Below are 22,487 nucleotides of genomic sequence, written 5' to 3' on the forward strand. Positions count from 1 at the left end.
AAACTAAAGTGCTGATTAATCACTCCATGGTTTCCACACACGTGTCCCGTACAAAAAAATGGGACTACTTGCTTTTTCGTTTTTCGCTTCGCTGCGCCTCCCGAAGCATATCCTTCGATCTGAAAACATACTGAACTCTTTTAAAGAGTAGGGTCAGGGGAAGTCTGTCATAAAAACTAAAGTGCTGATTAATCACTCCATGGTTTCCACACACGTGTCCCGTACATATCAAAAAAATGGGACTACTTGTTTTTTCGTTTAAATACAGAAATAGGGCGGTTATGCAGATATAAAACGGACCGGCTTAACAAACGTTGGGTAGGTGGTGTTCCCTTTGAACCATTTTTTTGTTTTTTAATTGTTCTGTTTTCAAGTCGTTGGACAATCTTCTACATTTCTTGTAAATTTCAAGCGTGGGTTGTCAAGGGGAGGTATACTTCTCCTCAACATAAATCGGAAAAAATAAAAGGACTAAAAATTGAACATATTAACATTTGTTAAAGTGTTCGACATGGAGAACATGCCTTTCCCAAACATATACCGGAAAGTGAAGCACCCTCTATGTTGCCTTTCAACTTCATGTAAATTTAAATTTTTTACTTAAAAAATCTGGCAGAAGCCTGTGGACAATCCTCTACTTTCTATTTTCAAAAAATCGCGCCTCCTCTATATTCATTTCACAAACTACACAACTTCACTATTCCCTTTCCCCAACCAGACATCGAAAAATCATGTACCCTGTATAAATTTAATCATCTTCTCCCAATTTCAAGTAATTCGGAAAAGGTTCGATTTTGCTCTATTTTTTGTAAATGAACGTCAATTCCAAGAAAATCTGCAAACTTTCCTTCAACTTTCATAGTGTGGGGCAAGGAGAACGTTCCCGTCCAAATACCCAAAAATCAAGTGCACCATATTGATTCCATAACCTCCCCCCTACGGCCTTTGTAAATTTCAAGTAAACTTGAGAATTCTAGTTTTTTTTTCAGTTTTAGAAGAGGTCTCCCTCCTCGTCCCAATATCGAAAAATGGTATAGCGTATATTGTGTACACGTCCCAGAAAATCTCAAGCAATTTACGAGCTCAATTTTTAGACAGCAGGGCAAGGGAGGCCCCCCTTCCCTCCCGAATATCACAAAATCAGATATCCATTATAATAATATAAATATAAAAAGTTTAATTGTTTCATGGTATGTACTTGAGGAGAAATGAGGTCTCCCTATGCCCTTTTCTTTTTCCCCGACCAAATATTAAAAAATCATATACCTCATATAAATTTCATAATCTCCCCCAAGTTCTCCGTAAAATTTCAGTAAGTCGACAGATTTTAATTTTTTCACTGTACTTTTTAAAAATAAGTCGGACAAAGAGGAGCCCCCCCTCCTCGACCAAATATCGGAAGTAAAGTAGCTGTTCTTTGCCTAGACGGCCCTTTCAACCTTCCCTCAAAATTTCAAGCAAATTTGAAAATTTCAAGCAAATCAAGCAAATTTTGTTCCACTTTTCACAAAAGTCGGGCAAGGGAGAGGTCCCCCTTCCCGTCCAAATATTAAAAAATCAGGTACCCCATAATAAATTCATAACCTCACGGCGTGTTCTCTGTAAATCTCAAGTAAATCGGAGAATTTTTGTTTTTTTTACTGTACTTTAAATAAAAATCGTATAAAGGGGAGGTCCACCTCCGCGACCAAATATTTTTCAGGTGAAAAATAAAATTATTTTATAACAAAAGCAACTGCGATGTATTCAAATTATAAATTTTTGTAATATGCGCTGTATGTAAAAAAAAGATTTTCCCGCTTTTCCGTTGAAACTTTTCAAGGAATGCAAAACCGTGGAAATCGGTTCATGCGTTCTGGAGTTACTGCGTCAGGAAGGAAACCCCGACTTATTTTATATAGTAGATTATTTCTGAGTGCAGTAAACATTCAATAAAAATTTATATAGTTGATTTAACTTATTTCAGTTCAAGAGGGGGAGCCAATGTAGTACATACACGTCTTGCATACAAGGGTCATGAGTTCAATCCCAGTTTCGAACAAACACCAAACATTTGTCATGCTTTCCACTTTGCAATTATTAACTTAAGCATTTTCGTTAAATGCATACACTGTTCATTTTAATTTCATTCAATTAAACCTTAAATGCACAAGGTCACCGATTCCTCCGAAAAAATATATATTATGCAAAATAGTAATTAAATAACATACATTAATACAAATGTATGTGTTTTTTTTAATAGTGGTTGTATCTTAAAAAATACGATGCGAATTAAACTAAGTTTTTATTTACAAATAAACAATTTGTTTTTAGAAATAGAAATATGTTCACACTACACAGTTGTTTTTTACCAACATTACTTTCATCTCTGGTAAATATTATTTAATTTCCAATTTGTAGGTTTTTTGAATTTTTTATCAAAATTTGATTTTTATTTTTGACTGCAGATTACTCAGAAGTACAACAATTTTTTCGGATAAATATATTTTTTTTAAAATAGCGCTATGATGTATTAAATACATCAAACTTGATTTCATAGAATTCGATCAAAGTTTTAAGACGTAAACAATTTTTTTTGGTTGTATCTTAAAAGATAAAGTGCGCATTTAAGGGTTAAATTTAACTTCCTTAATTGAATTCATTACAAATAAATAAATACATACTACTTTCGGAATTAAATTCAATTGTTATAGGACACATTTTCATTTCTTATTTAAACGACGGTGTGAAAATGAAGTCTAACTGATGGACAATTAATCGCGCAATAATTACCTTACTCCAAGTTATATACATATTACAATATAATTGTATGCACACATTTTGAAATAAAATATCTCTTTTGCAGATGCCGAGTGGGTCAAATATCATTGTACGATGGTCCTTTAGCTCAATTTGGGGAATGTGGCAAATACGGTGATCTATTTGTAGCGGCCCTTAAGTCCTATGGTATGCTATGCATAGGTCTATACAGATTTCGAGATACCAGCTCTAGCTGTGATGCCAGTAGCAAACGATATGTCATTACAAACCCACCCGATGATTTTTCACTACTGCCAACAGATCAGGTAAGTAAAAAATATGGAAAACTTAAACACAGTATTAGTCCTGGATGGAATATGATTGCTTCAAACATGTTAGTCAAAACCGACTACGAATGTGCTTTGCGAAAAATATCATGTTTGCGTCAAAAATGTTTTATATTTCCCATCCAAAAATAATATGTTGCTCTTGAAAGGTGATCATATTCCGTCTCTGTTTTGTTATAAAGAATATTCTTTGGGAACAAATAAAAACGATTGACTTCAGTATGATTCATAGGAAAAAACATTTTTGAGTATGCTTCATCATTTCAACATCTTCTCATTCTACTTTCTTGGTTTCGTTTAGGTATTCGTTTTAATGCAGTTCGATCCAGGTCTGGAGTATAAACCACCAGCGGTACGAGCACCTACCGGCGGCCGCAATGCCAATACACAAGGCTCCGGGGTCGGCGGTGGCGGTTCCAATAAGGATGATAACTCTTGATTGTTACTGTGTAGCGCCTTAACTGATGGTCCTTACTCGTACATTTGAACGATGGAGATTTCCCAAATGCACAAACTGACACAATTTTGGCGCCACGCCCTTTATCAAATATTCCAAAAAATTAGGCTTATACTGCGCTACATAAAGCAGAACTAAATTTTGTTTATATGTAAATGAGCGTATGAATAAACAAAAAAATAAAAACAAACCTACCAAATTAATTTGAAAACACCAACTAACCCCCGCCCTAAACCTAGTTAACAGCTCGGTCCAAAAATGTGTCTGATTGTGCATTTTATATTCACTTAAACATGGTATAGGTGATATCCCCAAACACACAAATATTAAACTAACATCCGGGGATCACTTTGAAAAGAATTGCCTATCTAGATTGTTTTCAAAACATTCGAGAAATTCAATTCTTGGATATTTTTTAATTATTAAAATCAATACCATGTTTAATTGAATATAAACAACAAATAAAGAAAAATCTCTTTTACAACCAACGTTCAATTGTTAAAATTATTGCTTCCCACACCATTCCGTTAGCCCTATTTAGAACCTTGACTAACTAACATGACATTTTTGTATACTATACTATACACTTAGTACTAGTACTTTCAACTAAATCGAAACAAACACCAACCAACATTACTAGCGCCGCCACCACCACCACTCACCCACCCAGTACCCTTCTAATTGATATGTCTTTTGTCTGACTCTATCACCCTACTATTCATAATTTAAGTTCGAAATTATAGGTTAATGTTATTTCTTATTATTTTCTTGGGTTTTACGTTGTTCTTAATGCTCTTCAGTTGAATACTCGTATTGTTCAAATCCAAAGATTACTTTCGTTTATAATGCTCTAAGCAATTTATTTTGTAGGCAATAATTTTGATTTATTATTTATATTAAGTATCGGTTATAGAGGATCATGGATCCAAATCATTGTTTTTTGTTATAGTTTTTTAAAAAATAAAAAAAAAAAAATCCCCATATCACAGATGTATCTGCATGATTATAAGTTAATTTTTATTATCTTTTAATTTAAGTTATATTGTTTTGAATTTATTAATAAATTATAGTTTTTTAATATATTTTTTTTGTTATTATTTACTATGTTTTTCTTTGGTTTTTATTTATTATTTCATTTTACACAGTGAGATAATTTTGTTACAGTGGAAAATATCACGTTGGACGCCATATTATCTTATGGTATTTCTATAAAATTTTTCTTAAGAATTTCATTTTTGGTATTAGGTAATTGGATCACGGTACATATTTACTAAATGAAATTGAGGACTAAGCTTTATTTACAATTTCGACAATCAAATAATCGGAATTGTATATGAAATTTCGTATTGAAATCGAATATAGCTATTTATTTAAACGATGCAGAATCTGACAAAGTTCAACATTTCTTCGATTCATAGTAGCAGTGTATTGAAATAATTCGTAGATGACGTTAAAAATAAACATAGGCCTTGTTTTCTTTTAGTACTGGATAACCAAACAATGAGGTACTAAAAGAAAGAAGAGTAGTAAGACTCAAATAGAAAAAGAATTCACTAAATTACAACTAAATATACAAAAGTTCAAAATCGACTTTTCGTCTAATCTACGTTTTGTCAAATAGTTGAAGTCCACATTTTGTAATCTTCAAATTCCCTTGATAATTTATAAAATATACTCAAATCGATTAATTGCCTTTTGATCTTGGCTAACATCGACTGTTGACAGATGAAAAGTGGAATATGATGAAAATATATCTATAGTAACTCTGAGAGTTTGTTTTATTAACAATTATTTTAACCGGGATATATATGTACATATGGTTTAACAGCAGTTCATAAAAAGTCTAAAAGTAGATTTTCCAAAGTTTTGCAAAAATTCGAAAACTCGAAAAATGGATGTTTCGAAATTTAAAAAAGTCCCAAGAATGAAAAGTTGATTTTGCCAAGTTTTCTGAAATTCGAAAACTGCGAAAGACAAACTTTCCAAGTTTTGCAAAGTTGAAAACTCCAAAAGACGACATTTCCAAATTTTCCAAGTTCGGAAAGTGTGTAATAAGACAAATTAGTATATCCCAATAAATTTTAATTTTTAATAGAAATTCCTAATTCAAAAAAAAAAAAATAGAAGCAATTTTAAATTTATTCACTATGAAATGTTGGGGATATTTCTGATTTAGTAATTTTCACAAAATATCATTGTTTTTATTCCATAGTTGGACGCCAGTTCAAGTCATACATAACTCTGCCATTTTTAGCAAGTCAATTGTCATTCATAAACCTAAATGCTAGAATTTCAAATCATTTTCTTATCTTAGAGAGAGAGAGTGAAATTGTTCAAATGGGTCAAATATCATTACCCATTGTGTCTCACTGTGCTATTGTGTATTTTAAGTTTCAAAATTGTTAAAAATTTAATTACAATTTATTTTATTTTTTAATTGGGATTTTTCTTTTTCTTATGCAGAATGGACCTTATGAGAAGGTAGGTAGGCGGAAAATATTCCAAATTTCAAAAATTACAAATATTATTTTGGTTATTGTTGTGATTTTTTAATCAATTTCTTTGTTCAACTAAATTTTCCTAATTTCAAAAATAAAATATATTTCTCCATAAATGTTATGTTAAAATCATGGGACTAAATTCAACTAAACGATGATTTTATGACTTTTTTTGACCAACAAAAAAAAGATGGTGTGACATAAGCAATTGGGAACCATTAGTGAGGTAAGCTACACATTAAACAAGGATATATTTAAGGATTATGTTTTATATAACATGAAATGAAAAACAACTATAATATTGAGAAAAACAAAAAGACTTTTGAGGAAAACCACAAACTAATCGAACATCACTCAAAACATTGTTAAAATAAAACTCGGTTATACTAATGCATACATACTACACAAAAATATGTAGTCGAACTATCTGTCATAATTCAATGAAGGCCAATAACAGCAACAACCTGTGGTAGTTTAGGCAAAACAACTAATGTATTTAATTAAAAGACAACAACAAACCAAACCAAATTTGATTCGGGAGAGAAAACAAACAACAAATGAAGCATTTATTACAAACAAAAAACTAACAACAATTTCTTTCGTCAAATGGCAAGGACAAAAATCAAAGACTAGCTTTTTTCTAAAACAAAAGCAACAAAATGCCACAACAAATAAAATTACCAAAATGGAAAAAATATAATTATCATACAAGCATAACTCTATGTAAGCCTAAACCAAAATAATAGAAAGCATGAATGAACAGCATATATAAGCTTCTTGTAAAACAATATATAAACTCTTGCAAACTAAGCCTGCTTTTAAATTAATGCATAAAACAGCAACACTTTTATGTCAGAAAAACAAAAACAAGACCAAGAGTAAGCTTTGAGTATAATGTTTATGGCTTAACACACACATACACACACAAACTAAACTCTCATGTATGCATACTCTAACAGTCCTCTTTGAGATAAAGACCATAATTAATAGAGAAGTTAACACGGCCTGATGGCAGAGAAAGAGAGAGAGTAATAGCATATAAGCAATTATCGAAAGATTGATGATTAACCGCAATCCAAAAACAAATAAAAACTGAGCATCAAAATCAGCTTTACTGAACTTAAGATGATTAACATAAATTCTAAAATTTTTGCATTACTGCATGTGAAGTCCTTTTTTATTACGTACAACAATTATCTATTATTTCGATTGATATAATCTCCTACCAAAACTTTATGCAAACCAAACTCTTAACAACAATGATCTTTCGATACTGTAGAAGCTGGAGTAAACAAAACATACAAAAAAAATTAAAATTAAACATACTGTAAAAAGAACATACAATTCTCATAATAAATACACCCATATTCTCCAGTTTCTGCTATTGTTTGCTATTCTGTTATTCGATCACTCAATCATTGAATTATTTTTAATATTTAAACATTTTTCTTTTTTGAATGCAAAGAAAAACACTTTTGAATGCTTTAAATATATGTTCTATATGAATTTATTTACATCGACAACATATATGGACTAGTTCATATCTCTCATGTAACTCGGCATTAGTAGTACTATTCCCATAACCATAATTGCAAAAAATTCACAATTTTCAGGTCAGATTTGTTCCGGTCACAGCAAATCGCAAAATTTTTCAATTCAAAGTTAAATTAAATTAATTTTTTCCAAATATTCTAAAAATTTTATAAAAGAAATTAAATCTCGAAATAATGTACTTGTAAATTAATAATCGCATTTTATTGGAGTGAGCTCATTTTGATGCAATCTCCTGAAGGCAAGTTTTCCGATTGACATATCGTGGGGTGATCACATTCCATCTCTGCGTGTAGCTGGTTGTGCTAGTGCAGATAGTAATCTTTGATATTAGCTCTCATGGGGTTCTACAATGGCCAAAAGACCAACTTTTTTATAAAGTGAACTACTGAGGTTCTTTAATTGAATCTATTGAAACTGTCACGTCGCCAAAAAATCGTTCATATGTGATGCGCCAAAGTAAATAAATTCACTCTTATTTTTTACATATACGCCTAGGCTAGTTATAGTGGCTGAACATTAAGCTCCATTCGAGTATCACAAATATTTACTGGAGGTCTTTCGTATACTCCAAAAGAGAGCCAGAGAGAGATCAAAGTTGCCATTTGAGAAATTGAGAAGGTGCATGTTTTTGCTGGAGATTTTTCCTAGTAAAAACTTGTAAGAGTTAGCAAACAATTACCAGCTGTTTTTAGTCATAAACAAATCATACTTGCAATATGTATATATCACAGTGTCAATTAGAAGTGTATTAAAAAATATAAATATATATACTGTTTTAATTGGTTTAAAAGCTGTAACTTTAGTAAAGAGAATAAAATCTACTTTTTACTCTCTTGATGATTTTTACTGGAAATGCAATGGTATGCAAGCAGACCTTATATTAGGCTCACTTTGCCAATTCAGTCCGTTGTGAAACCACATGGGGCGATTTTTTTTTTCTTATCAATGAATGCTGCCCGATTCAAAACTTACTTCAAGGAAGGCTATAGTAGGCCTCTTTTCATTTTGTACTCGCTTCATCATTTCCGTGAGGAATCCAAATTTTCCGGCATCAGTTAGTACTTTTTATAAATTTTTATAACATAAAACTGTCATTTAAAAAACAATCTCAAAGTTGACTGTAAGGATCGTCATACATTTTCTTCTCTATTTATAAAATATAAAGATTTTATTGTTTTCAAAAACAGTTTTATTTCCAATCTACGAATAGTATGTTTCCAATCTTTGATGTTTCCTTATTGTTTGAATTGAAGTGACTAACTTATTTTAGAAATAAATTAATGATATAATTTCTTTAATTTCGTAAAGGAAATTACTTTATGAAGTAACTAAATAAAATACCATATGAAATAAACTCAGAAAAAAACTATGAGAACGTATAGAAATAATTTTATATTTCTAGCAAACAATATTATTAGTAACAAAAAATATATACTAATTAATTCATATAGGCATTTCGAGTTTTCTAATTTCTTTGTATTTCAAAAAAGAAAGACCATGTAAATACTTTGTAAATATATCGTATAAACTAATGTTAAGTACTAAATAAAACAAAAAAAAACAACAAAAAACACAAAAATAAGTAAATTTATAAATAAGAGTTTAATTTGTATGCCATTAACTTCTAATAACTATAATTACTACTATTACTTATACTACAAGTACTACTACTACTACTATTTAATACTACTACAACTACTTATCTCAAGCAAATAGCGAAAATGAAAACTATTTATATGTATATGTAAAATTCGCGCATACCCCTCCTTCTACTTCATTGCATTTTCATTTTTTTTAAACAGCTACATCACCAACCACAAAGTAAATGGAAAACCATTGAAAAAAATAATATAGAAAAGCTTCTATGTTTTTGGATATTTGTTCAATGAAAAACACTGCCAACGCGTATAGAAATCACGAACAAGAATAAATAATAATAACAACTATAAAAGCAAAAAATAAATAAATAAATACATTTTTAAACGTAAACTAAACAATATTTATATACATTATATAGAAAACAATTTAAGAACATATAACAAAATACAAATGCAAGAAAACGATTAAAAACTATTAACAAATTTTACATATAATCTGCAATAGATACAGATAGATACACATATTGTAATAACAATTTTCATAATAATGGAACATACTATAACATTTATTCAAACTCTCATTCACATTACCATAGAAATTTGTTACATTTTATTAATGATAACATTCTGCAATATCAGTTTCTCACCTCTTTTGCCCTTTCACAATGATATGCATAGCGTATAATAGCATTGATCAATTGATGTAACAGATATTTAGGGTATAAAAAATACATAAGTATCTACAGTATGGTAATAAACAAAAAATAATTTATCTCGATAATTATTGAATAACAGTTTTTCGTGGTCTTAGTACTAGGCTTTAAGAAGGAAAAGTAGGCTAGCATATTATTTTGGACAAATAAGTTAACAGCGCTGTGTTTGGATCCCAATTCACTGTGATAAATGCTGATATTCTATTTCACAGAAACGAACGAAAGGCACAACTTTGTCGTAGTAAAACTGAAGCGTTTGTGTCTCTGCCAACATTATGTCATTGACTTGGATTTGCTTTCGTACTCAAACATCTCGATGTTTTCGCCGAAAAATATCAATAACATTTGTGTGTGTATGTAAATATAACCATAGCGATAGGCGGTAGGCGAACACTTATTTACGTGTATTTCTTATGGAAAGCCCAAAATCCGCGACGGAATACCGTGACGGCAAGCGGCGTGTCGCTAAATTAAAACTTATTCTAACTCCTTGGCGAAAACTGGTATAGTGTTGCCATCGCTTATCAATTTTTTTAGCTCAATTTTGTATGCGTAGTTTTTGTAATGTTGACTTAAATATTTGTATAAGGCCTTATAAAATCTTATAGAGTAAACGCTACATTAGTATGCGTGTTTACATGTGAAACGTGAAAAGAATTATCTAAAGTAAAGGGTGATTCTTTTGAGGTTAGGATTTTCATGCATTAGTATTTGACAGATCACGTGGGATTTCAGACATGGTGTCAAAGAGAAAGATGCTCAGTATGCTTTGACATTTCATCATGAATAGACGAACGATCTGCCACAACGTCGAATTTTCAGTGAATGGGCCCTAGAAAAGTTGGCAGAAAATCCGCTTTTTTATCGACAAATTTTGTTCAGCGATGAGGCTCATTTCTGGTTGAATGGCTACGTAAATAAGCAAAATTGCCGCATTTGGAGTGAAGAGCAACCAGAAGCCGTTCAAGAACTGCCCATGCATCCCGAAAAATGCACTGTTTGGTGTGGTTTGTACGCTGGTGGAATCATTGGACCGTATTTTTTCAAAGATGCTGTTGGACGCAACGTTACGGTGAATGGCGATCGCTATCGTTCGATGCTAACAAACTTTTTGTTGCCAAAAATGGAAGAACTGAACTTGGTTGACATGTGGTTTCAACAAGATGGCGCTACATGCCACACAGCTCGCGATTCTATGGCCATTTTGAGGGAAAACTTCGGAGAACAATTCATCTCAAGAAATGGACCGGTAAGTTGGCCACCAAGATCATGCGATTTGACGCCTTTAGACTATTTTTTGTGGGGCTACGTCAAGTCTAAAGTCTACAGAAATAAGCCAGCAACTATTCCAGCTTTGGAAGACAACATTTCCGAAGAAATTCGGGCTATTCCGGCCGAAATGCTCGAAAAAGTTGCCCAAAATTGGACTTTCCGAATGGACCACCTAAGACGCAGCCGCGGTCAACATTTAAATGAAATTATCTTCAAAAAGTAAATGTCATGGACCAATCTAACGTTTCAAATAAAGAACCGATGAGATTTTGCAAATTTTATGCGTTTTTTTTTTAAAAAAGTTATCAAGCTCTTAACAAATCACCCTTTATTTTAATAAGCCTATTACAGCTATGATAATAAGTACCACAGAAGTATACCAAATCAGTTTTGAAAAAGTACTATTCTAAGCTTAAAGGTACTTTCCAACTGTACTCGTATGCGCTTAAAATTTTCCTTGTTATGGCCTTTTTCTAAATGCTTGTGAGAGAGCCAGTAATTTTCTAGTTCCAAATTCACTATAATTATTCCATACATGGATTCGATAACAATGTAAAAAAACATAGACTATGCGGGCGTTGTCGCCGTAGCTCCTCGAGTATAATGGGTGAAGGAATCGAACTTTCATGCTCATTCGATGTCATAAATGCAATGACGAACACTCGAGGTTAGATAGATTCAGGTGGCGATTGCGTATTAATGAAATGAACTCAATTTTGTATTATTTTGTGATTATAATAATTGTCGATTTTCGGCGTAGGCTATCAACTGGAATCGGTTTCTGACCTGAACGAATGTATTCATTTAGAGAACGTTGAAAAATGTACCAAATCTATAGCGGGTTTTTCTCAAAAAGTACAAAAGTGTCATTTTTATCAACCCTGGTTTATTATCGATAGCATTTGACACCTATTAGCTCACGACTATTATGATCAGCCGTGAAGGACTAAAAGAAAATAGAGTACTCGTTTATCCAGGACATCTCCAAACATATGCAACACTGTTATCAGCTGTTTAAAAATAGTCCTAGAATAGAAGTGAAATCTTGAATTGTTAATGTATGAAATGCTCCAATTAGTAAAAAATATTTACTGCTGTGGTTATTTATGGCACTGTACCACTTTGAATTTCGTGTTTTTCGATAAATTAGTCACAATAAATTGCTATTGTGAATCGATGAACCGTCACTTTATCAAAATGCAATCTGGCAACATCGGCGCGACTTGCACTGATGAGATGTTCTGGATAGAACACCAGTGCAACGATGTTCTGGATAGCCCATAGAAACGTTGCATCTAGTGCAAAAAGAAAGAAGCCCTAATATTGATTGCGGTTTTTCGAAAGCTGTGTGAAAGAGTAATGAATACAAATGACAGTTTTGACCATAAACCTTTTCCGCAAAATTTTGGATTTTTAAAGAGTTTTCTATATTATGGCCAAAAAATTGTTTTTCAACGGGAAGCGCTATCGCAAACAAGTAAGCTCGGTCGGTAAGCTATGTGGCATATCAATACAAAGCAAATTCTCGTTGTCAATAAAAGCAATTTGTTGGTTCAATTTTAATGAAAAATTTGCATAACAATATGCTGTATTCGTTTTAATTATTTCACAGTGTCCAAGGGTAATTATGCTTACCTAATATTAGGTTATTTTTCTATTATCTTTGATTTTACCATACTGTACATTAGTAGATATCGAAAAAATATTTATTATGCATTCTACTAAGATTCATATTATCATAAATTACAAAAAATTGAAAATTTTTCAATATAAAACATTCCAGGCATTTAGAATGAATATAGGGTAAATGATTGATAGGCAACCAAAAAACCAAAGAAATAAAAAAGCTTACAAAACACCAATTTTAATAGTAAACAATAATAAAATGAGAAATAAAGGAAATTCAAGGCATACTTCAACTTCAAACCAAATCAAAGCAGGAATATTCATTGAAAGCAATATTCTTAAATAAGAAGAAACATTTCGATAACAAAACTATTTTCACAAACGCTAATACTATTAAATCAAACATTATTTCATGCAATAAACGAACAAAAAAAAAAAAACAGAAAATTTTAAAATAGTCCTAAACACCATAACATTTATCCTAGAAACTTATAGAATATCCTTAGACCATTATATACTGATCTCCCGATTTAGTTAAATGTGTAACTATTTGCTAATGTATTTATAACTAGACTCTTGTCATGCGAAATTTTCATTTCATTATTGTGTAGTATTTATTGAATGTAAAAAAAAAATGAAATAAAATTAACAAAATTCGAGCTTTTTAAAGAATAAATAAAAAAAAAAATAATACCCAAAAAGAAAGATTAATAAAAAATAAAACATTTCATTTTTAGCTTATCATGTTTTATATACAATCATTCATTCATCCAATCAATGAAATATTTTATAAATTTCACAAAACCAAAAAGAAAAACATCTTCATAATATTTTGCAGCAACAATTGTGAATAAAATTCGCATTTAAGATGAACTTCAATGTTAACATAAAAAAAAATCGTGGAAAAAATATGGAATACTCAAATAGATCGCTTTGCCTTAATAAAGATAAATTAGTATTCGTTTAGAAATGGAAATAACAAAGAAATCATTTTTTGCAATTTTGAATACTACCCACGTTTTGGAATAGATCAATTCACCCGTTTGGAAAAATAGGAACTCTAAGCATATTTCTTTAAATAGTATCATTATTTTATAGCTTACTTGGTAAACAACGTAATAAGTAAGCATGCTCTTTTCACACCCTAGTTGTAGCAAATAATATATTTAGCGCAAATTTTGTCGGCACATTTGAAAATTAACTACAAAGTAAGTCAATGAGGTTTTCTGAAACTTGACTCTGGAAATACTTGTTTTCTGAAGTCATTGACGATTTGTACAAGATACATAATTTATGGACTCTGCCTTTTCAATTTTATTTAAGAATAATAAAATAGAATACAAAATAACAAACGATTTTTGTGCTAATTATTGAAAACATGTTGCACTGTTTAACTTCTTCAGTAGGTCTTTAAGAATGTTCGATTTTCCGAGGAATCCTATGGAAAAGAAGATACTCCCTTAAAAAATCGCTTCTGTAACATATACCCCAAACACATTTTGCTTCAAGCATATACATTTTTAGGATTGATGCAAACAAAATATTGTTTGTATTGTTCAAACATATTATGTTTCTCCTTAGGGCATACACTGGTAGTAAAAAATTTTAATGAAATTTTCTTTGTGTGGATATATTTTTAAGGCGCACATTGGTTACTTCCATTATTTTACTTTCAGCTTACTCTCTAGGTCTCTCTTTCTAAACACATATATTTTTATAGGATATATCTAAATTAATATATGTTTGCATCTAAGCGTATTATACTTACAAACATTTTCTGTCCCAAACACAATATGTTCTAACATATTAACATATATGTCCCAAACATGTTATGCCAGTTTATGAACATTATATGCTTGCACTTAAAAATATTGTGTTAAAAATTTTGAGTTCCAAACATATAATTTTTACACACAAACATATGAAAAACAGTCTTTTTCGTCCCTGTACAAAACTGTTCAAAACTCGTTTTTCGGATAAACCGAATATCCCAATTTTATCACTATCCAGTTTCGGTTTTTGTAGCGGAATCCGGTTAATCGATATACCAACGATATATTTCGACTTATGGTGCACGATTACACTGGATAAATATATGACAGAAAGCAAAAAAGAATTCGTTGACGCTGTCAAACCATCATAAACTTTTAGCTTATGTTATGGTGGATATATAAGATCACACAATCATGATCTGATTCAATCATGAAATTAATTTATCCAATTATTTTTTTAATTGACATGTCTTCAGTCACAGAAACGATAATATTAATTAAAAATTAAATAAAAGTCAATTAAAAAATTAATTGATACATACTATTAATTCTTTTGGTTGATTTTAGTTTCAATTAAAAATTTTTTTGAATCAATTAAATCAATATTTTTTTATAACTCAATTAAAACTTTAATTGGAAAAAAATTCGTAATTTTTTTTGTGATCATGGTAGGTAGTATTTGCCAAACATAATGTTCTGATTAAATTAATTGATTTCTTCAATTATGAAAATCAAAGAATTAATAACAAAATAAAAATTCAATGATTTTTTTAATTTTTAACTATTTACAATTATTTTGCCATTAGATGAAATAATATTTTCTTTAGATGAATTAATATATCAATTAAGCATGTAAAAATTTGCAATCATTTTCTTAATTGTTTTTATTTTAATTGATCTGAATAAAAAGTTATTCTTATCAGTTAATTTTGATATAATTACGTTTTCAAATGCAATAAACTTTTTAATTGGATATATTTTGGTGATAAGTTTTTCTGTGTATTTAGATATTTCGAAAATCCGCCTGGAAGAAAGTTTGACCATCATTTTGTTCAAATATTTTCACAATTTATTTATAACCATGAGTGTTAATGTTATTCAATATAATTATCTGGAAGGAGTTGGGAATATTGGAATGAATACATTCTACTTTTTTATATAAATTCCAAAACGTGGTTATATGAATGCTAATAAAATCCAAAATTTTAAATAATTTATAAGGTATTTATAAAAACAACCCACATAAAAAATTCATAGTACAATTCTGCCAAACAAAAATACATTATAACAAATACCTTACAAACTTTTAACAAAAATGTAAATTGAATATAAATAAAAAAATATATATAATTTAAACGAATACGTAAAATGAGAAACATTGAATCATTAGACATACACTTTCACTTACATTAAAAAATACATTGTGTTTTTTAATAAATTCTAACAAATACATTGTCATATTCACAAAAACATTAAATAAAAAAATTAAAAAAAAAAAACTCTGGATGTTGTGAACCTTGATGAAATCATGTTTACTCGTATGAAATTTAAATAAACTCCCTCAACACAGATCATAAACCAATAATATAATAATTCAATTCATTTTTTTAAAAACGAAACATTAACTGAAAAAAAAAAAATACCCATATAGATAAACGAAAACCTTAAGTCGTTCAGAACGTAGTCTGAAACAAATTATACAATTCATTAGGCAAAGCGTTTTAACTGTTAGATAGATAAAATACTTTTTGTATTCGTAAGATTAAGGCAGTTGTGATCATGATAAAGACGAACGAAGGAGAGACAATTGTGATCTCGATTACAAGGCTTTTTTGGAAATATGTTTCATGTAGCACACAAATACATTAACACAACCTTCAGCAACTAATCACCCACCCATTCACATAGTCCTTTACAAAACCGTTCATACAAATTTAGAGATCAATCGTTAACCACAATCAAATCGTTCATTTTACGATAGATATTTATTCTCTTTATATACAATATAAAAATAAAACCAATTGTCCCCCCGCCATTTTACACATAATAAGAAAACCATATATAGACAAAAATGGGAAAGTATGAAGAAGAACACGAAGAACAACAACAACAACAAAAATTTGTATGTAGTCATGACAAGGATAATTTATTAATATTAAGGCCATCATAATCAATACAACCAGAGCAGATAATACACCAATTCTCGCTACACGTTTTCACATACAATACATACAAAACATACACTCAAACACTCACACCATAAAGTAGTTTAAAGTTAATATTAATGAAATTTTTATTAAAAACAAAAAAGAAACGAAATATAAATATTAACAATTAATTTAATAAATGAACAAACAAAACAAAAAGAAATAAAACCACAAAAAAAAACATATGTAAGAGTAAATAATAATAGTATTTCAAAATTTGTCTAATACTACAGAAAAAAGAAAATCGAATAAAAATCACAAAAAAAAAATTAACATACAATGCTGATAATTATAATGAACAAAAAAAGATAATTGTTAATGTTTAAAAATTTGTTAAAAAGTAACATTTCAAATAAAAGTATGCGAAAAACATATCCAAAGTGTTTGGTTTTATTTCATAAACTGATGGTATTTTGGTAAGCAATCTCGGCGAGTAAATGCAAAGAACCTAAAAACTTCAAATTTGTTAAACACCACCACTGGAGACATTTTACAAAGGATTAGGCGAAAATTCAAGAAATTGTCTCAATTATAGAATTCAACACATTAGCAACAATTTCTCAACTGAAAAATCGTCAATTTGAAATGCTTTGCTAATCAATAATTTCTCATTCATTTTTCGATATGAGCTAAATCAAAAACAAGTAAGTAAAGTAGAAAGTCGGGCGGGGCCGACTATATCATACCCTAAACCACCATTACAGAATAAGTAATCATAAGCATTTGTGGGGTAACATATAGGTCTGGGAGATAAACCGCAGTTGCATATTTAAGAAAATTAAGGGGTACATGTCTATGGGTGCTTTGTGTCAATCTGACTATTGCTCATAGTCAATGTTGCCTGGGAAAATGTTCGATTTACCCTACAAGGACAAAAAAGTTCCCTACTTTCCCATACATTCCCAAACAATTTTCCCTACTATATTTTTCGTTAAATTTAAAAAAAATTACAAAACAAAAATGGTTCTAAGTACTTTATTATCTTAAAACATGAATATGCAACGTATATAACTTAGAATATAAATTTGTATTACCACCACGGTTGCCACAGTTGGTAGAATTCTACCCAAATTAGTAATCTTTTTTGTTAAATCTCTATAGAAATAAAATTTTGTTTCTATAAACAAATTTTTGTGAGAAATTTTTCTATAGAAATACAATTTTGACAATAAATTCTATGGAAATAAAATTTTGAGAAAAAATTCCACAGAAATAAAATTTTGAGAAAATTTTTTTATAGAAATAATATTTTGAAAAAAATTTGTATAGAAATACAATTTTGACAAAATGTTCTATAGAAATAAAATGTTGACAAAATTTTCTACAGGAATAAAGTTTACCACACATTGTTAAAGATCAAGCCTTGCCGGCTTCAAATTTCCTCCTCTAGAGCCACCAAAATGTAAAAATTATTACAAATTGTGTTGAGTGAAATTGTCCTACATTGTGGCCCTACGTCCCTACAAGACGCTAAATATTAGAAAAACCTTACATATAGGGAATTTCCCCTACTTCTAGCAACACTGGCTGTGTTGATATTGCACCTTCGGAGTTAGTATGCCACTAATATTGAGCCCATTATTAAAAAGAGAAAATCGTTAAATTAGTGTGGGTAATAAATACAAATTTGTAAAAATCGAGCAATATTCTTATGTAAGAGCTACAAGTACATATAAGTACGATCGGCTAGTACATAAACATTTGAAATTTGAGTAACATTGGTTAATAAATAAGAGTACTATGACCAAATTTGGGAAAATCGAGCGATGCATATATATGGAAGCTATATCTAAATCTGAACCAATTTGCATAAAATTTTGCGGGTTTGATTAATACCACAAAAGGTTACCTTGTGCAAGATTTGAGTAAGATCAGTTAAGAAATGAGGCCTGTATGGTCAAACATAAGGTTATTAGGGGCGAATTTTTCAATATCGGGTGATACATATATGGGAGCTATATCTACATGTGAACCGATTTCGATGAAATTTTGCACATATAGTTAGTACTATAGAGGACTGGATCTAGCCAACTTTTAGTAAGATCGGTTAATAAATAAGGGTTCTATGGGCAAATTTGGGAAAATCGGGCTATACATATATATGGGAGCTATATCTAAATCTGAACCGATTTCGATGATTTTTTGCACATATAGTAAGTGCTACAGAAGATTATATTTAGCCAACTTTGAGTAAGATCGGTTGATAAATAAAGGTTTTGTGGTCAAATTTGGGAAAATCGGGCGATACATATATATGAGCTATATCTAAATCTGAACCGATTTGGATGAAATTTTGCAGACTTAAAGGGCGATGGAAAACATTACCTTTTGCCAAATTTGGTGACGATCCGTTTGAAAAAAACGCGCAACGTGACCCCATTTGTCGAAATCGGACGATACATATATATGGGAGCTATATCTAAATTTGATCCGATTTCTTCCAAATTCAATAGCGTTCGTCCTTGTGCCCAAAAAGCTCCCTGTACAAAATTTCATCAAAATCGGTTAATAATTGCGACCGGAATCCTGTGAACAACAAATACATGGACAGACGGACGGAAGGACGGACGGACGGACACCAAGCGCTAGATCGACTCAGGAGGTGATTCTGAGTCGATCGGTATATATTTTATGGGGTCTAAAATCAATATTTCTGGTAGGCACATTTTTTGGCAGATCAAACTTATTATACCCTGACCACTATGTGGTTTAGGGTATAATTAACAGGTTGGCTGATAAGTCCCCGGTCTGACACATAGATGGCGTCGCTAGTATTAAATGCATATTATTTTTATATAGTACCAACCTTCAAATGATTCATAACAAAATTTGACGTCTGTAAGTCAATTAGTTTGTGAGACAGAGCGTCTTTTGTGAAGCAACTTTTGTTATTGTGAAAAAAATGGAAAAAAAGGAATTTCGTGTTTTGATAAAATACAGTTTTCTAAAGGGAAAAAATACGGTGGAAACAAAAACTTGACTTGATAATGAGTTTCCGGACTCTGCCCCAGGGAAATCAACAATAATTGATTGGTATGCAAAATTCAAGCGTGGTGAAATGAGCACGGAGGACTGTGAACGCAATGGACTCCCGAAAGAGGTGCTTACCGACGAAAACATGAAAAAAACCCACAAAATGATTTTGAATGACCGTAAAATGAAGTTGATCGAGATAAAAGAGGACTTAAAGATATCAAAGGAACGTGTTGGTCATATCATTCATCAATATTTGGATATGCGGAAGCTCTGTGCAAAATGGGTGCCGCGCGAGCTCACATTTGACCAAAAACAACAACGTGTTGATGATTCTGAGCAGTGTTTGCAGCTGTTAACTCGTATTATACCCGAGTTTTTCCGTCGATATGTGACAATGGATGAAACATGGCTCCATCACTACACTCATGAGTCCAATCGACAGTCGGCTGAGTGGACAGCGACCGGCGAACCGTCTCCGAAGCGTGGAAAGACTCAAAAGTCCGCTGGCCTCTGTTGTTTGGGATGCGCATGGAATAATTTTTATCGATTATCTTGAGAAGGGAAAAACCATCAACATTGACTATTATATGGCGTTATTGGAGCGTTTGAAGGTCGAAATCGCGGCAAAACGGCCCCATATGAAGAAGAAAAAAAAAGTTTTGTTCCACCAAGACAACGCACCGTGCCACAAGTCATTGAGAACGATGGCAAAAATTCATGAATTGGGCTTCGAATTGCTTCCCCAGCCACCGTATTCTCCAGATCTGGGATGCTTGCAGGGAAAAAATTTGGCTGCAATTAAGAGGTGATCGCCGAAACTGAGGCCTATTTTGAGGCAAAACCGAAGGAGTACTACCAAAATGGTATCAAAAAATTGTTAAGTGAGTCTGATACATCGGGCTGCCACCTAACCTAACTAGCCTAGTCTCTATAAAATTAAAATTAGGAAAAAATCATTTCTCTCTTTGCAATATATTCAGTTCCAAATGAAATTATAACAGATAATTCCAGGGACCGTAAATAACAATTGTACAGAAAATTTTAACTCAAAAACTCTTCAGTCAACCTACACTGAAAAAATGCATGTCTGGTTCCAAAGATTTTGTCTTTACTTTAAAAATGTTAGTATTGATTTCGAGCCAAAGAAGCGGAGTATACAAATAAGGATATTTTTAAGACAAAATTCTCCTATAAATTTGGGTTTTGTGCATAGCTTGGGAATTTCGATTACAATTAGAAATCATTACGATTAGAGAAATAAAATAATTTAATCATTAGAATTGAATTTAGATAAAAATTTCAGATTACTAATTGATTAGATTAGAAATAAAATGTGATTAGATTAATCACAATTAGTGACGATTGGCATTTCTAATCAAATCTAATCAAAAAAATAATTGATTAGATTTCTTAATAATTTTTGATTAGATTTGATTAGATCAACAATTTTTAACTATTTTTGTGAAAAGAAAATATTTATTTACATAATATAACAGTTTTTGAATATTGCATAAAATTGCATACGTTGCATCCTGTTCTTTAAATAAACACTAGACACAGCTGGTTCACTTTGTTGTTGTGTTATTAATGTCGTGAAATACTGATAAAGTTACCGTCATCATCGAATTAATAATAACACAGCAACAAAGTGAACCAGCTGTGTCTAGTGTTTATTTAAAGAACAGGGTGCAACGTACGCAATTTTATGCAATATTCAAAAACTGTTATATTATGTAAATATAGCAACAAATATGATAAATAAATACTTTCTTTTCACAAAAATAGTTTAAAATAGTTGATCTAATCAAATCTAATCAAAAATTATTAAGAAATCTAATCAATTATTTTTTTGATTAGTTTTGATTAGATTTGATTAGAAATGCTAATCGTCACTAATTGTGATTAGATTTTTGATTATTTCTAATCTAATCAATTAGTAATCGTCAAAAATGGCTAACTAATCATCAATTAATCAATTTTTCAACCAAATAAAATTTCTAATGCAATTGCTAATCATTAGGATTACTAATCATTATTCCCAAGCTATGGTTTTGTGTACTTGCTTCTAGGAAGCAAACTTTAATTTTTCGTTTTTTCAGCTTGTTTTCTTCATGTGCTACCAAAGTCCTTTAAAAACGAGTTAACGACACTTTCTTTACCAAATTCAGAATCAACTTCCAGTAGAAATTACGCTATATTTCAAGTAAAAACGTCTTTAAAATAAAGTGTTGAAAACCATATTCTATATTTGAACGATTTTTTGCTTTGTAATCAAGATGCAAAAGACAACAAATTTAAAGACAATTTCATTAATTTTTAAGAATTTTTCTGAATTATTAAAGTCAAGTTGACTTTAGCCCAAAAATGATTTCTTTCATGTTATGATACCCCTTTTTAAGTAAAATCACTTAATTGTAAGGACAATACGACTTCATTGAAAAGTTTATCGACTTTTGGACAAGGAAATGCGTCTTCTATGCTAAACAAAATTTGCATTCGTATTTTAAAGACATGAAATGTTTGACCTCACGACAATTTGTTTTCAGTGTATATACTGCCTCATACCAATAGATTGATCTCGGAAAGCTCTTTGAGAATCTATGGTGATATTAAAACAAGCTCCCAACTCCAAAGTTAAGGGTTATTTTTCAACGTAAAAATAAAAGGTCTATAATAAAACTCTTTTTTGGAGTTTTATTTTTTCTTCAGAAAATAATTTAATTTTTTC

General features: G+C 30.7%; 1 protein-coding gene across 48 annotated transcripts in view; it reads left to right on the plus strand.

Annotated features, from left to right (window-relative positions):
- slo (calcium-activated potassium channel slo) overlaps window positions 1–4,625 on the plus strand; it is a 165,564-nt gene extending 160,939 nt beyond the window's left edge. For all 48 annotated transcript variants that reach the window (XM_075294203.1, XM_075294179.1, XM_075294212.1 and 45 more), the window contains 2 exons: window positions 2,846–3,065; window positions 3,388–4,625. In XM_075294203.1, coding sequence (XP_075150318.1) covers window positions 2,846–3,065; window positions 3,388–3,525 — 358 coding nt within the window. In that variant the 3' untranslated portion in view covers window positions 3,526–4,625. The remainder of the gene's footprint in view (window positions 1–2,845; window positions 3,066–3,387) is intronic.
- Window positions 4,626–22,487: the final 17,862 nt, after the last annotated feature.

The sequence above is a fragment of the Haematobia irritans genome, chromosome 1 (assembly GCF_050003625.1).
Source record: "Haematobia irritans isolate KBUSLIRL chromosome 1, ASM5000362v1, whole genome shotgun sequence".
NCBI lineage: Eukaryota > Metazoa > Arthropoda > Insecta > Diptera > Muscidae > Haematobia > Haematobia irritans.